Source organism: Lolium rigidum, chromosome 7, assembly GCF_022539505.1.
Source record: "Lolium rigidum isolate FL_2022 chromosome 7, APGP_CSIRO_Lrig_0.1, whole genome shotgun sequence".
In the NCBI taxonomy this organism is placed as follows: domain Eukaryota; kingdom Viridiplantae; phylum Streptophyta; class Magnoliopsida; order Poales; family Poaceae; genus Lolium; species Lolium rigidum.
The window spans coordinates 17981706-17994907 of NC_061514.1; the positions used below are offsets into that span (position 1 = coordinate 17981706).

At 43.4% G+C, this 13202-nt stretch overlaps 1 protein-coding gene and 1 long non-coding RNA gene across 3 annotated transcripts; one reads left to right on the plus strand and one right to left on the minus strand.

Annotated features, from left to right (window-relative positions):
* Window positions 1-472: 472 nt before the first annotated feature.
* Window positions 473-1565, plus strand: LOC124674211 (probable glutathione S-transferase GSTU6). The gene is made up of 2 exons (XM_047210247.1): window positions 473-902; window positions 986-1565. The coding sequence occupies exons 1-2, from the start codon at window positions 579-581 to the stop codon at window positions 1367-1369; spliced, it is 708 nt and encodes a 235-aa protein (XP_047066203.1). The 5' UTR covers window positions 473-578; the 3' UTR covers window positions 1370-1565.
* Window positions 1566-6625: 5060 nt separating this feature from the next.
* Window positions 6626-12043, minus strand: LOC124679326. Of its 2 annotated transcripts, none has more exons than XR_006994925.1 (8): window positions 11674-12043; window positions 10587-10699; window positions 10319-10411; window positions 9838-9958; window positions 9174-9293; window positions 9020-9086; window positions 8492-8579; window positions 6626-6912 (listed from the first exon to the last, which is right to left on the minus strand). It is a non-coding gene; the product is annotated as an uncharacterized LOC124679326 (long non-coding RNA). The 2 variants fall into 2 exon arrangements; XR_006994924.1 differs by having other exon boundaries at window positions 10587-10717.
* Window positions 12044-13202: the final 1159 nt, after the last annotated feature.

Sequence of the window (13202 nt, forward strand, 5' to 3'; positions counted from 1 at the left end):
CAAATAAGCAAACTTCAGGGTAACAAGTTCCAGAACTAACTTAATTCCACATTTCAAAACTTAAAACTACAACTATAGACCTTAAAAACGAAGAAATTTGGGCCCAAGACGCCAAGCAATTTAGAAAGCTGCAGAGCCTTTTCCAAGTAAGTAAAGATGAGTCTCCGTAAAAGATCTCAACGGAAAGTAACAGCTCAACCGCAACATAAATGGCATAATGCGTCAGGCTATACGCACAGACACGAGCAGTGGACTCTCATATGGAATCATTGGTTTCGATCTTCTCAGGCTATAGTGGTCAAAGATAACATTGATCAAACAATTCAAGCTGACAGGCACATGTGTATTCTGTTACTGCTTGCTTGCTCTCCAAGATGGGCATGTATATCTTGGTTCCAAGCTCCCAATTTGCAAGCATCACATTCTAACAAAAAAAATGCAAGCATCATGCATGACGCATTCAGCCAACCAAATTAATCACCCGAACACTATATATACATGCCGTTCCCACTCAATATGATCCACCAAGCAACCAGCAAACACAAGCTAAATTGCTAAAACAGATCTAGCAGGAGACCATGGCCGCAGGAGACGACCTGAAGCTACTCGGGGCATGGCCAAGTCCGTTTGTCGTCAGGGTGAAGCTTGCACTGAGCTTCAAGGGCCTGAGCTTCGAGAACGTCGAGGAGGACCTCGGCAACAAGAGCGAACTCCTCGTCAGCTCCAACCCGGTGCACAAGAAGGTGCCCGTGCTTCTCCACAACGGGAAGCCCATCTGCGAGTCCATGGTAATCGTGCAGTACATCGACGAGGCGTTCGCTGGCACCGGCCCCTCCTTGCTTTCCTCCGATCCCCATGAGCGTGCCATTGCCCGCTTCTGGGCTGCCTACGTCGATGACAAGGTTTCATACCACTTCGTCTTCTTCTACTGATTATTGAAGTGTTGTCTGATCTGCTTTTACTGATCACTGACGTGTTTCTGCAGCTTGTCACCTCGTGGGTGCAGTCGTTCAGGGGCAAGACAGAGGAGGACAAGTCCGAGGGCACCAAGCAGATGTTTGCTGCACTGGATACTTTGGAGGGAGCCCTGAGGGAGTGCTCCAAGGGGGAGGGATACTTCGGCGGTGAGAGCGTCGGACTCGTCGATGTTTCGCTGGGAAGCCTGCTCTCGTGGCTGAACGCGACCGAGGTGATGTCCGAGACCAAGATCTTTGACCCCATTAAGACTCCGCTCCTAGCGGCATGGGCAGAGCGCTTCAGAGAGCTTGATGGCGCCAAGGCCGCCTTGCCGGAAACCGACAGGATGGTGGAGTTCGCCAAGAAGAGGCAGGCGCAGGCTGCGGCGGCTGCAGCTGCTTCGGATAACTAGTAAATTGAGTCGGCATGGGGACGATGCATGAGTCGATGACTCATCAGTCCCATTCGATTGAAGTATTCGTCTTTGCTCACAAATAAAGAACAACTATTATTGTGTACTCCCGCCATTCTATAATGTAAGTTACTATTATAAATTTATGATCAAGATGTTATTAGAACCTGCTGACGCATATATAGCATATTGATTGTAGTAGCAACTTATATTAACTATAGCACTGATGGAGTAATATATTCATATTAGGAACTTATATTAACTATAGCACTAATGGAATAATTTACACTTCTTTGGTACTCAATCCATTTATATATATAAAACACTAAGTATTCCATCCCAAAACTTTGATTAACAGTTTAACTGATAAAAAATGTATTATATAACACCAAAACAATGGGGAAACTCTTAGTTGAACCGCCGGGCATTTGAACCCGCCGCATCTAAGGCTGTCAGCAGCGTAAGATTCGTGCATGTCGAAGGACCACACAACGTATTTAACCAGAGAATGGATGTATGGAACTAGTAACTACTATATTAAAGATGAACAACTTCCATTTTTCTCAGATTTTTGAGTTTTTTTTGTGGATCAACGTCATAATGACACGTGTGCTATTTAGTGGTTTGGTTCCTGCTGCCTTTTTACTGTGTACGGTTTTGGTGATGCATACCAATTTTCTCTACTAACATTGGTCATTTGTTTTCTTTTGGTGTACCCTTTGGGTGATTTAACGGGGTGGCCATGGCCATGGCTGGTGTATGATTGCGGGCGGTGGTTACCCATGTGAAAAGGCGTTGAATGGTTCCACGATGTCACGGTTTAACTCACATCATCACACGTAGCCTCCCACCGCTCAGCCTAAGCAGCTTCTTATCCCTTCACGGACTCTCTCCTCCACTTATTTTTTTCTCCTCTCTCTAAATCGGCAAAGGACACAGGAGGGCAGTAGGGCGGAGGGGCGTCGCGGGAGGCTCTGTCAGGATGCCTCTGATAATCGTGAGAGGCATGTCGCACCGCAGGAGGATCCGCCACACCGCCGCCGATGAGCGCGACGAGGCGCGCCGCTGCCGAGCACGAGGAGGTGCGCCGCATCTAGGGAGGCTCCGCGCGCCGCCGGCGACGAGCACGAGGAGGCGCGCCGCGTCTCGGGATGCTCTGCCACGCCGGCGACGACCACGACGAGGCGCGCCACGTCACGGGAGGTTCCGCCACGCCGCCACCGAGCACGAGGAGGCGCGCCGCGTCTCGGGAGGCTCTGCCACGCCGCCAGCGACAAGCATGAGGAGGTGTGCCAAGTCTCGGGAGACTCCGCCATGCCACCGGAGGCGACCACGCTGACACGAGTCGCGGCGGCTTCTATGCCAGACGTCTCTGACGAGCGTGATGAGGCACGTTGCGGGAACCCTCCACCATGACGCCTTCGACGAGGACGACGAGGTGCGTCACGGGAAGCTTCCCTCGCTGGCCATATCCTGCATCGCCGCACCGCGCCTCCGTCTCCTCCTCCTCTCCGGTTTCCCTGCTGCCATGGTGCTTGGCCGCGCCCGTACTCGCCCGGAAATCCTAGCCCCGCCCTGGGCTTGGTGGCCGGCGCTGCTCAGATGCCGCCGCACCTCCGGCTGATCCTCCTCGTGGAGCAGGTTTTCCTTTACTTTGCCTGCACCTCATGGAGCCCGAGCTCCTTCTCCACTACATTAACATCGGTCGCCACCTCCTGGAACCCCGCTTAGACCATGTCTTCCCTTCCCATCGGTGAGTGGTTGGTGGTTCGCCGTCGGGGAAGCTAACGAGGTATCCTCCACTCCTGCTTCCGGCTCAGTCGTCGCGGCAACATGCGTCAACTGGCCGCCCCACGACATCAGGAGGGAGTTGGGGTCGCGGCGCCGTCGCTGGTATGGAGGCGGGACAGTGAGCATGGAGCCGCGAGGAGGTGACGCCCATGTCCACCACAGGTGCGGAGGCCACCAGCGGCAGCGAGTGGTGGTGGTCCACAGTTACGTGCCCTCCTGCGTCTGGATGGCCTCTCTCTGTTCTTCCTCTCCCACCTCACTTGTCCTCTTTCTCTGCCAGTGAGCGGAGGGGCAGTGCACCGTTGCATCTAGACCTTCGTCTGCACGTTTGTTTGTCCATCAGGTGAGGAACTTCCAAAACATGAAAAATGGTATTGCTTCGTTTGTCCATCGGGTGAAGAACAAAGTTTGGTTCCAGATTTTTGTTCGCTCTTTTGTTTATTGACTTCTAGCTCTGTACGTATGTGCAGAAATTGCAAGGTGTACTATTCTGTGATGTTCCAGGATTCAGGTTGTGGAAAACGAGCCTGCCACTAAACTGTTCTGTCCATGAGTGTGCCATCCTCAAGATGTCTGATGCAGGCAAGAACTTCATGCTTTCTTGCTCTGGTTAGTGGGTCGGATGAGCTTGCAATATCTATGAGTTGTGCACAAGAAGACCTTTTGTGTAGGATTATTCTTGAGGGACATGCCCGACGAGGATATTTCGAGGTGATGAAGTATTCAGCCTTCGACTCATCTTTTCTTTCTTTGATGTATGGGTGCACAATATTGATCTCCTTTTCTGTTTTACTGACCCGAGCGGCAAGGTGAAGCTGCAGTTGCTGAAAATACCGGTGCTAGCATGAGGATTACATGTTCATCTGTCTCTTATTTCTATCTCTTTTGGTATATCTTTCTCAGTCCTGATACCTTTTGATGGTTAGTGTTTCCTTGGTTTGTGCTTACAGATTCCTATGGTGAATAATTACTAGAGTTTCTTTTTATTCACTTGGCCTGATGTAGATGTACGTAGCAGTGAAGGGCATTGCTATTGCAGGTAAAATTTTGGCTAAGTGTTTATTTCCTTCTTTCTAGATACAGTTTTTCGTGTTTGAGTTGATCATTCAGTAAGATCAAGCAACATAATGCTACAACTACCTGATTTCTTACAGTTCTAGGTTGTAGTCACACCCATTTGAGTTGTTGCTGTGTTAAGCTTCTGGTTCAGCTTTTTTTTACAATCTGTTAGACAAGATAAATATGAATATCAAAAGGGTTGTTGGATATCGGCAATGGTGCAATAAATTGTGGAATGCCATTCGATTTGCAATGGGCATGCTTGGTGATCATTACAGTCCACTAGCAATTATCGTTGTGTCTCCAGCGCCTCCAATTTGCAAATAAATACTCTCAGTATTTAATAAGGCTATTGGTAAGACTCTGCCCTCATTACAAGCATGCAAGTTATTTGATGGAACATCTGTTATATATTCATGGTAGAGCTCTCTTTTTTTGTCATGAATAAAATGACAACACACTGATTTATTTACTGCAGTGGTCAGGTGCACGGTTGAAATGTTGTTCAATGTGTGCTTATTATGGAAATATATACAAGCGCATTTTTAATGCACCTAATGCATGGTGATCTGGAAAGGTCATTTTGGTTGTTCTAAACCGGACTACCATTTTTTCATCACCACTCAATGCTTGGATGGGTCGGTAATAGGTTTAGATTTGTAGATTACCACTGAATTAGTAAATTTGGCTTATGCTTGTGGTGATTTCAGCATAAGACGATGTCAGATCCCCATTTATTAATTTTTTAAGTTTTTAAACTTGAATTTCAATATTCCTACATATATTAGCTTTCTTTGGCCGAGCCTTGAAATTTACTTCCTTGCAGCAATTATTTGAACTAGTTGAATGCCCGTGCGTTGCCACGACTCAACAAAGTTAGACCTAGATACATTGATTAAATCATCTGTATGTTCATATATAACATATCATTGCATGCCCGTGTTCTCAGATAAACTCTCAATCTATATATGTTATAAAGTAAATCCCTACTAAGTGATCATTTAAATTATCTATCTCAACATGCAGCTATATATCTTAACATGCAGCCTAGCCATATCATCAAGTAATCCATGTTATTCGATTGTCAACATTTGTTCATCGTGTCCATTCATTTGATACTTTGTTTCTCTACATAGTCAGCCACATATAAAGAGAAAAGAAGGAAGCCGAACCAAACGGTGATTAAACAGTCAATTTTCTTCCACCCCCTATATCTCCTTTGTCTCTTCATTCCCTACCAACATCCACTAATAAATAAACTCACGATACGGTGCCAACCGTGCCTCGTGGGCCTATGGACATAAGCAAGGCACGCGTTGCCTTGATCAAATAGCAGCAAGAGAACTTGGATCTCTGTGGATCATCTCACGCATGGCTTGCCAGCGTGTGCCTTCAACACTTCAAGGACTCAAGGTGTATAGTTTACTATTTTCTTTTTTGTGATTTGCTACTTTCTTTTGACTTAGCAAATTATCCGAGTCATGTGGCTTTTTTCCTACTTTTGCAATCCATGAAGGCTTTTTGGTATTTGATGACTCCTGCAAGCTGACATCACAATATGTTTGAGTCTGTGCACATAAACTATTTGATGACCAACAAGGATTCACCAGCCATGGTTAAATTGCTTATTTGTTCTGTATCACACGTCCGTACGGTGATAGGAATCAAACTACCATTTTCAGGTCATGCAGATAAGAATATACTTCGTTATCTTCTGAGAAATCAGACATGCTTGTTTTATCGGATTTCATTTACCAATCTATCCTATTTGATTTCATGGGTACAAGAAAGACAAACACCATGTTGAAGAATTACCTCACTACTCTAAAAAGTTATCACTTAGCATTCATGCACATAATTTAAATGTTTCTTTAAATCTCTCTTAATATTTGGGGAGCAAGGCAGGGTAAAGAAAAGATAAATACTACAGATCATAGTCAGAAACAAACTATCGGACCCTTCCAACACCGTCCATCTTTTTTCTATCGAACGGGCCGCGATCCCCATGATTTGTTTCCGCCCGTTAACCCCGCACCTACCCCACACAAACCTTCCCAAAATCAGAGCCCTCCTCAACACCATCTCTAACCCTGCTATGGCGATCCTTCTCTCACAACTTTTGAAGATTAAATCCATGTATTCATAGAAGCAATGGCTGAGAATTCTGCATTGAATTTCATCTTGGTGGTGATGACTATGGTCGACGAGGGGACCAACAAAAGAAGCAAATGGAACCCACGACTGCATCGTATCGGTCGAGAGCTAAGGCCTTTTGGATTAAAGTGTCCCCGTGCCAAAGGAAATGAATTGCGTGTTCATAATACATTGTTGGTTAACATATGCATCTAGGAATCATATCATCACGCAGTATGAAGCAAATTTGTAACATTTAGGAAACATGTGATATGAAACTACAAAGCTGTGTATTTTGATGACTTGAAGGAAGCAAATATATATGTTGTCTGAAATATGTCAAGTGAATATATGAAGCACTAATTTTTTTTTCTGGATATATGAAGCACTAATCTTTTTTCCGGGTTGTTCACAGGAGGCGGCTAACCTAGGGAAAGGTTAGGCTCTCCCGCCGGCATGGAGTGCATGGCTGCTTCCATTCTTCTGCTTTTTTCCACACTCTCCTCCAACGACACGAATCGACAACATGGGATGAGGTCCAGATACATTATTTGTGCTTCCTACAAGGCGGGAATACAAGTTAAGCATGATTAGTGCTTCCATACTATATCAAAGCTAATTTGAGAACCAATAGAAGCAAAGTAGGGTATCATTGGAAACCATTTACGATGCAAAACTTCCTTTATTTGATTGAAAAGAAATTTAGTTGCTTAGCAGCATTGGAAGTAAATTCTCTTATGGATCGAAGCACAATTTTTCTTCCATGGAAATAAAAAATTGTGAACACCATATCTTTGTTCAATGCAAGAATAGTTTCACTGCTAAGCAATTTTTCGATTGACGAAACTGTTTCTCTATGTGTTGGGATCTGGACACCGAGTTTTATTTTTGGATGAGAATAATTTCGAATTCGATTAGAAGCAAATTAACTACTCTAAAATATGAAGCAAATTAAGTTGCAACGAAAATAAAGTGATCTTCAATTGGAAACTAAAATTCTTCACATGGAAGCAAATTTCATGGGCGTGAATCAAGGGAGTAGTTATTACGAAATAAATTGCCATATGCTGCATGAAGAAAAAATAGAGCGCTTTCTCGCTGGCCGACTCAACGCCAAAGATGAAAGCTGGTGCCCCCTAAAGAAAAACCTAACTATGAGTTCTTAATGATATTTATCTTAACACGTAGCCCATCCACATCATCAAGAAAAACCTCACTATGATTTCTTAATGATATTTATCTTAACATGTAGCCCGTCCACATCATCAGATAATAATACCAATTATATTGGATCATGATTGTCTACCCGTCTATCGCAATTGCTTGTAGCTTTCACTCTATAGTCTGTGTATGGCGGATAAAAAATGTCATTGGCCAAATTCAGTATTCATAATACCGATGTCTTTGAATATTTTACTGGAAATACCATTTGGAATTCCAATTATACTTTTATTTACACTATTGAATTCTTATTTGACCAAAGATATCACTGAGGATTCCTGCTGCGACACGTGGGGTATGTTTCTACTATTCTTTTAAAGGAAAAAAACACCAAGCAAAAAAATGCAAGAGACACGAAATCTATATATCAAAAGAACAGCTGAAGCTACTAAACAGAATATAAAAAAATCCTGTTTAAACCGACAGTATACATATTATGCGATAAAAAAGTAGTATAACTTATATTTGTTGAGCGAGGAAAAAAATATTGACACTAAACTATAGTCTACAACATACGACCCAAGCAATAGACTCCAAAATCATCGGCAAATATCTTAGCCAAATCAAATGATCCGGTCATTTATTGTACTTAACTCCATAAGCAGTCTTCGTAAACACATAGTAGTATTAGGTAATCATAAACAAAATCCAATATTTTTTTCAACTATGAAACATAAATATAGAGCAAAACAAAGATAAGAGATCGTCAATAACACTTGTGATATAATGATACTTACATATAATAACAAGAGTAGTTGCAGGGAGTGTTTCTCTAGATTGTCAAATCAAGTCTAAAGCAAATTTCTATTTGCAAAAGTATGATTCTTCCTGAACATGAGCAGGTACATAGAAAGAACACACCTACTCGATGGCTAGACTACACAGGGCAGAGTAGAGGAGGAAAACCAAAATCCTTACCAAATCGAAGTGGAGGAATAGTCGATGCTACATGTCGAGGATTTCAGTACCAGCCACCACCAAACTGTTGACACCGTAATTGAGATAGCTGCGATGGAGCAGGGTATATGAGCTTGATATCAAAGAACACAGAAGGTATATTAGCTTCAGACAAAGTATGCATCTGCTTACTTGCATTGCAATACCAAAAGGTTTCATATCCGGAAAAGCACACCATCTACTTAAAATATATCCAACTGTAATTATTTGTATTCCTATCAGGTACACATGGCATATCAAATTCTTATCAAGAGTGTGCTAATAGCAAACAAATCATAGCGTCTTCTTCAGTTCTATGATTATTTACATAATATAGACCACTCCAAACCAAAAAAAAAATGCTTGATTAGGGCAGTATCCCAATCAATTACTTTTATTAAGTGCACACGTCATAACATTCATAACAATCAGATAGTTCCAACTTGATTACTACATTGACGAACACACCATATGTACTAATGTCTCGACAATACAGCGTTGGAAGCTTACTTCATTTTAGCAGTACATCCAAGCCTAATGGAATTTTCTATTTCCAACAGTATGATTCTTCCTGAACCTGAGCATGTACACAGAAAGAAAATTGCTACCCGATGGCCAGACTACACATAGCAGCAGAGCAGAGGAGGAAAACGAAAATCATTACCAAACCGAAGTCGTGGAATAGTCGATGCTGCATGTCGAGGGTTTCAGTAACGGCCACCGCCATTCTGTTGACACCATACTTGAGATAGCCGCGATGGAGCAAGGTATATGAGCTTGATATCTAGCTAAGAACACAGAAGATATATTAGCTTCGGACAAAGTATGCACCTGCTTACTTGCATTGCAATACCGAAAAGTTCTATCTCCGAAAAAGCACACCATCTACTTAAACTATATCCAATTATTTGTATTCCTACCAGCCACACATGGCATATAAAATTATTATTAAGAGTGTGCTAATAGCAAACAAATCATAGCATCCTCTTCGGTTCTATGATTATTTACAGAATATAGACCACTCCAAACCAAAAAAAATAATGCTTGATTGTATGCCAATCAATTATTTTGATTAAGTGCATACATTATAACGATCAGATAGTTCCAACTTGATTACTACATTGAGGAACCCACCATATGTTTACTATGTTGAAGATATAGCGTTGGAAGCTTACTTCTTTTTGTAGTACATCCAAGCCTAAAGCAATTTTCTATTTGCAACCGCCTGATTCTTCCCGAGCCTGAGCAGGTACACAGAAATAAAACCACTACTCAATGGCCATACTACACAGAGCAGCAGAGCAGAGGAGGAAAAGCAAAATCCTTACCAAATTGAAGTCAAGAAATAGTAGATGCTGCATGTTGAGGGTTTCAGTAACAACCACCGCCATTCTGTTGACGCCATAGTTCATACAGCCCCCGATGGAGCAGGGTATATGGGCTTGATATCTAAGAACACAGAAGGTATATTAGCTTCAGACAAAGTATGCACATGTTGACTTGCATTGCAATACCAAAAAGTTTTATCTCCTAAAAAGCACACCATCTACTTAAAATAGATCTTAAATTCTTTTTAAAAGTGTGCTAATAGCAAACAAAACATAGCATCATCTTTGGTTCTATGATTATTTGCAGAATTTAGACCACTCCAAACCCAAATATTTTTTTTGCTTGATTAAGGCAGTACCCCAATCAATTATTTTGATTAAGTGCAGACGTCATAACGATCTGACAGTTCCAACTTGATTACTACATTGAAGAACACATGATATGTATTACTACCTCAAAGATATAGTGTAGGAAGCTTACTTCTTTTTTGTAGTACATCCAGGCCACCATGCATGTGGCCCAATACTGCAATTTATGATGTCGTTGGTCATGCCTCTCCTTTCCATTGTTCATCTTGAAGAGAGAATGACGGAATTACTTTATAGAAAGAAAGGTAAGGCAGTGGAGTAAATGACAGTATTAATTATAAAAAGAAAGACGACAACATACTGTCATTTAACCTACTGCTAAACAGGAAACATAGCAACACAGACAAAACAAACAGCTGAACAGAGCTTAGTAAACATACATGATCACCAGGAACTCATATTCAAGACGGCGATGTGGTATGATAGTAGCAAATCAGAGGCAAGATGAGCGTGATATATAGGCTGTCTTCTTGTCCACCGGTGCAGCGGTGCCCTTGTGATCATGAGAAGGCTGTATATGTTCAAGCACCGGGGTATTTAACAACGTAGATCACATTATTACAGAAAATTCTGCTATCAAGCAGTAAAATTGTAAGCCCAAATATGCATCAATAAAGTTAAGATTCTTCAGTATAAAAAAAGAAGGATGAAGTGTTGAACAGTTATATCATATTAGATTTAGTCTATACAGTTTATGGGATGCATATGTACAAATCATTGCGCACAGTAGGTAGGAAAACAGGATGCTGAACGACTTTAGAAGCTTTCGACGGCATCAAGTGCAAGAAGCACTCTGCAGGACAATGAAATAGGTTAGGATAATAGAGAATTTGAAATTATGACAGTGAAAACTTCTTCGTGATAGCCGTTTTAGGGTGTAGAATGTTAAGCTGTACTTTTCACTTCATCTGACCTAACATAGGAAATAGCTGCTCCTGAATTTCATTGCAAATTCGAGCAAAATTTCTTCATGAACCAAGATGAAGTGTGAATCGATTGATCACTTGTGCAGATCCTTTGCCACAGAATATATTTATGTAACTCGGACTGAACTGGATTGATGGGGGCCAAAAAAACATCAGAATAACTAATGAACACAATCTAGAAGAGAAATTCTTGGGGCTGTCAAAAAAAGGAAGACCGATCAAAACAAACACATATGAATTTCTCTTCTGTACACCCCGAAGCCTACCATGAATTAGATGGACACTATGTTTTAATCAACACCCTGGCGATGCATTGTGGCCATAAAGAAGGGACCAACAAAAAGCCTTGGCGGTATATGACAAAGATTTTATGCAGGACACGTGGATGATCCAACAAGATCAATTGGCACTCAAGAGAGCGTTGAAACGGACATAAATAACATTGAATTTTTTTATCCATGAACATGCAGCTAAAAAATCTTGCGTAGTAGTTAAATTGCAAGATCTAGCATTGAATCAGCAGAAGATAACTATTGCGTACCGAAAGAACAGCAGGATTGAGTCGAGGACGGATCTAAAGCTGCTAGAACGCGTCCGCCACCATCAACTCCGGCCGGCGCCACACCTATGGGCTGCACATCTGGCGCCCAACCGCCTACACATGTCGCCATTCCCTGCCGCCCGCCGCCAACGCAGGTCGTCGTTCCCTGTCGCCAGTCGCCTACGCAGGTCGCCCTTCCGCTCCGCGCACAGAGAAAGGAGGGAGAAGCCTGTAATAAGTTAGAAAAGAGAGAGAGAGATCTGGGGGAAGTCGAGAAGAAAGGAGAACGGCCAGCAAGAACACGATTGGGGTTTGCTCGGGAGAGGGAGAGGATTCCTCCCCTCGCGAGACGAACCGTTTCTAGCCACGATTTTGGAGAAACCGCGCCATGATTTCTTTTACACGCGGGACATGATTTTTTTCCGTCCGAGTGGGAGCAAGAGGAGGACGTACCAACCATCTCACCACCTCTAGCCATTTAATATAGTAGAGACTGGTTTAAGGCGTGATCAGACACTACAGGAATGGCGGGATACGCCGACGGCCAAACCCTACGCCGAGGGCTTTTTATCGGGGCCGTCGGCGTACGGCCTCGCCGGGGCAGCGCCGGAAGACGCCCGTCGGCGTACACTTGCCGTCGGCGTAGAGGATGCTACGCCGAGGGCGGCCCGTCGGCGTCAACCTCGGCCCTCGGCGTAGGCACTAGCGTAGGCTGCTGCTCCATCGGCGACGCGACGGCGCGCTCACGGCGTCGAGCTAGACGCCGAGGGCTACCCTCGGCATAGGGCATGGCCCCCCCTATGCCGACGGCCACCCTCGGCATATAGTTTTTTTATTTTTCCTTTTTTTTCTCTCTCATATTATTTTATATTATGTTTCTATTATTTATTTACTAGTATGAATTATGTAAAGAAAGGTTCTATTTTTTAAGAATTCGACGATGCATTGCATATATGTAGGTCCCACGGGTGACGCTCTTCGCAGACGGGTCAACCGGAGCCACTAGGCCGAACTTCGCTATCTATCTACATATGTCCTTAAACATTTAGGAAAAATTCCATTGCTAACCCTAACTCCAACCCTAACCCTAACCGAGGCCATTCCCGCCCTAGGGTTTCCCGCTTCACGCGGCCAACTTTCTATTTTGCGAACATTTTGGTAACCCTAAACCTCACCCGGATCCTATCCCTAACCCTAACCCTAGGGTTAGATCTGCGGGGTCCCCTCCCTAGGGTTTGGCTAACGTTGCATGTGCCGGCGTTGACGATTTCCACATACATGGGCTAGCACTTGGTAAAATCCAGGATCTGTATGTGCAAACTCCCGGCACGGCTCAAACGGAGCCTATTTTATGGTAAAGTATGCCCAACCTATGGTTTCCATGTACATATGTCCTAAACAAAGCAAAACAAGTAAAAAAGTCCATTGGTAAACCCTCGCACGGAGAAAGCTATAGGGGTAGATCTGCGGGGTCCCCGCCCTAGGGTTTTCCAAGATACAGACCACCGGAGCGTCGGAATCGTCTGGAA

Bases quoted from the DNA above. Each gene is read 5' to 3' on its own strand.
- LOC124674211 (XM_047210247.1), top strand. From the start codon at position 579: ATGGCCGCAGGAGACGACCTGAAGCTACTCGGGGCATGGCCAAGTCCG. The intron at 903-985 runs GTTTCATACCAC...GTGTTTCTGCAG, and splicing joins CTGCCTACGTCGATGACAAG to CTTGTCACCTCGTGGGTGCA.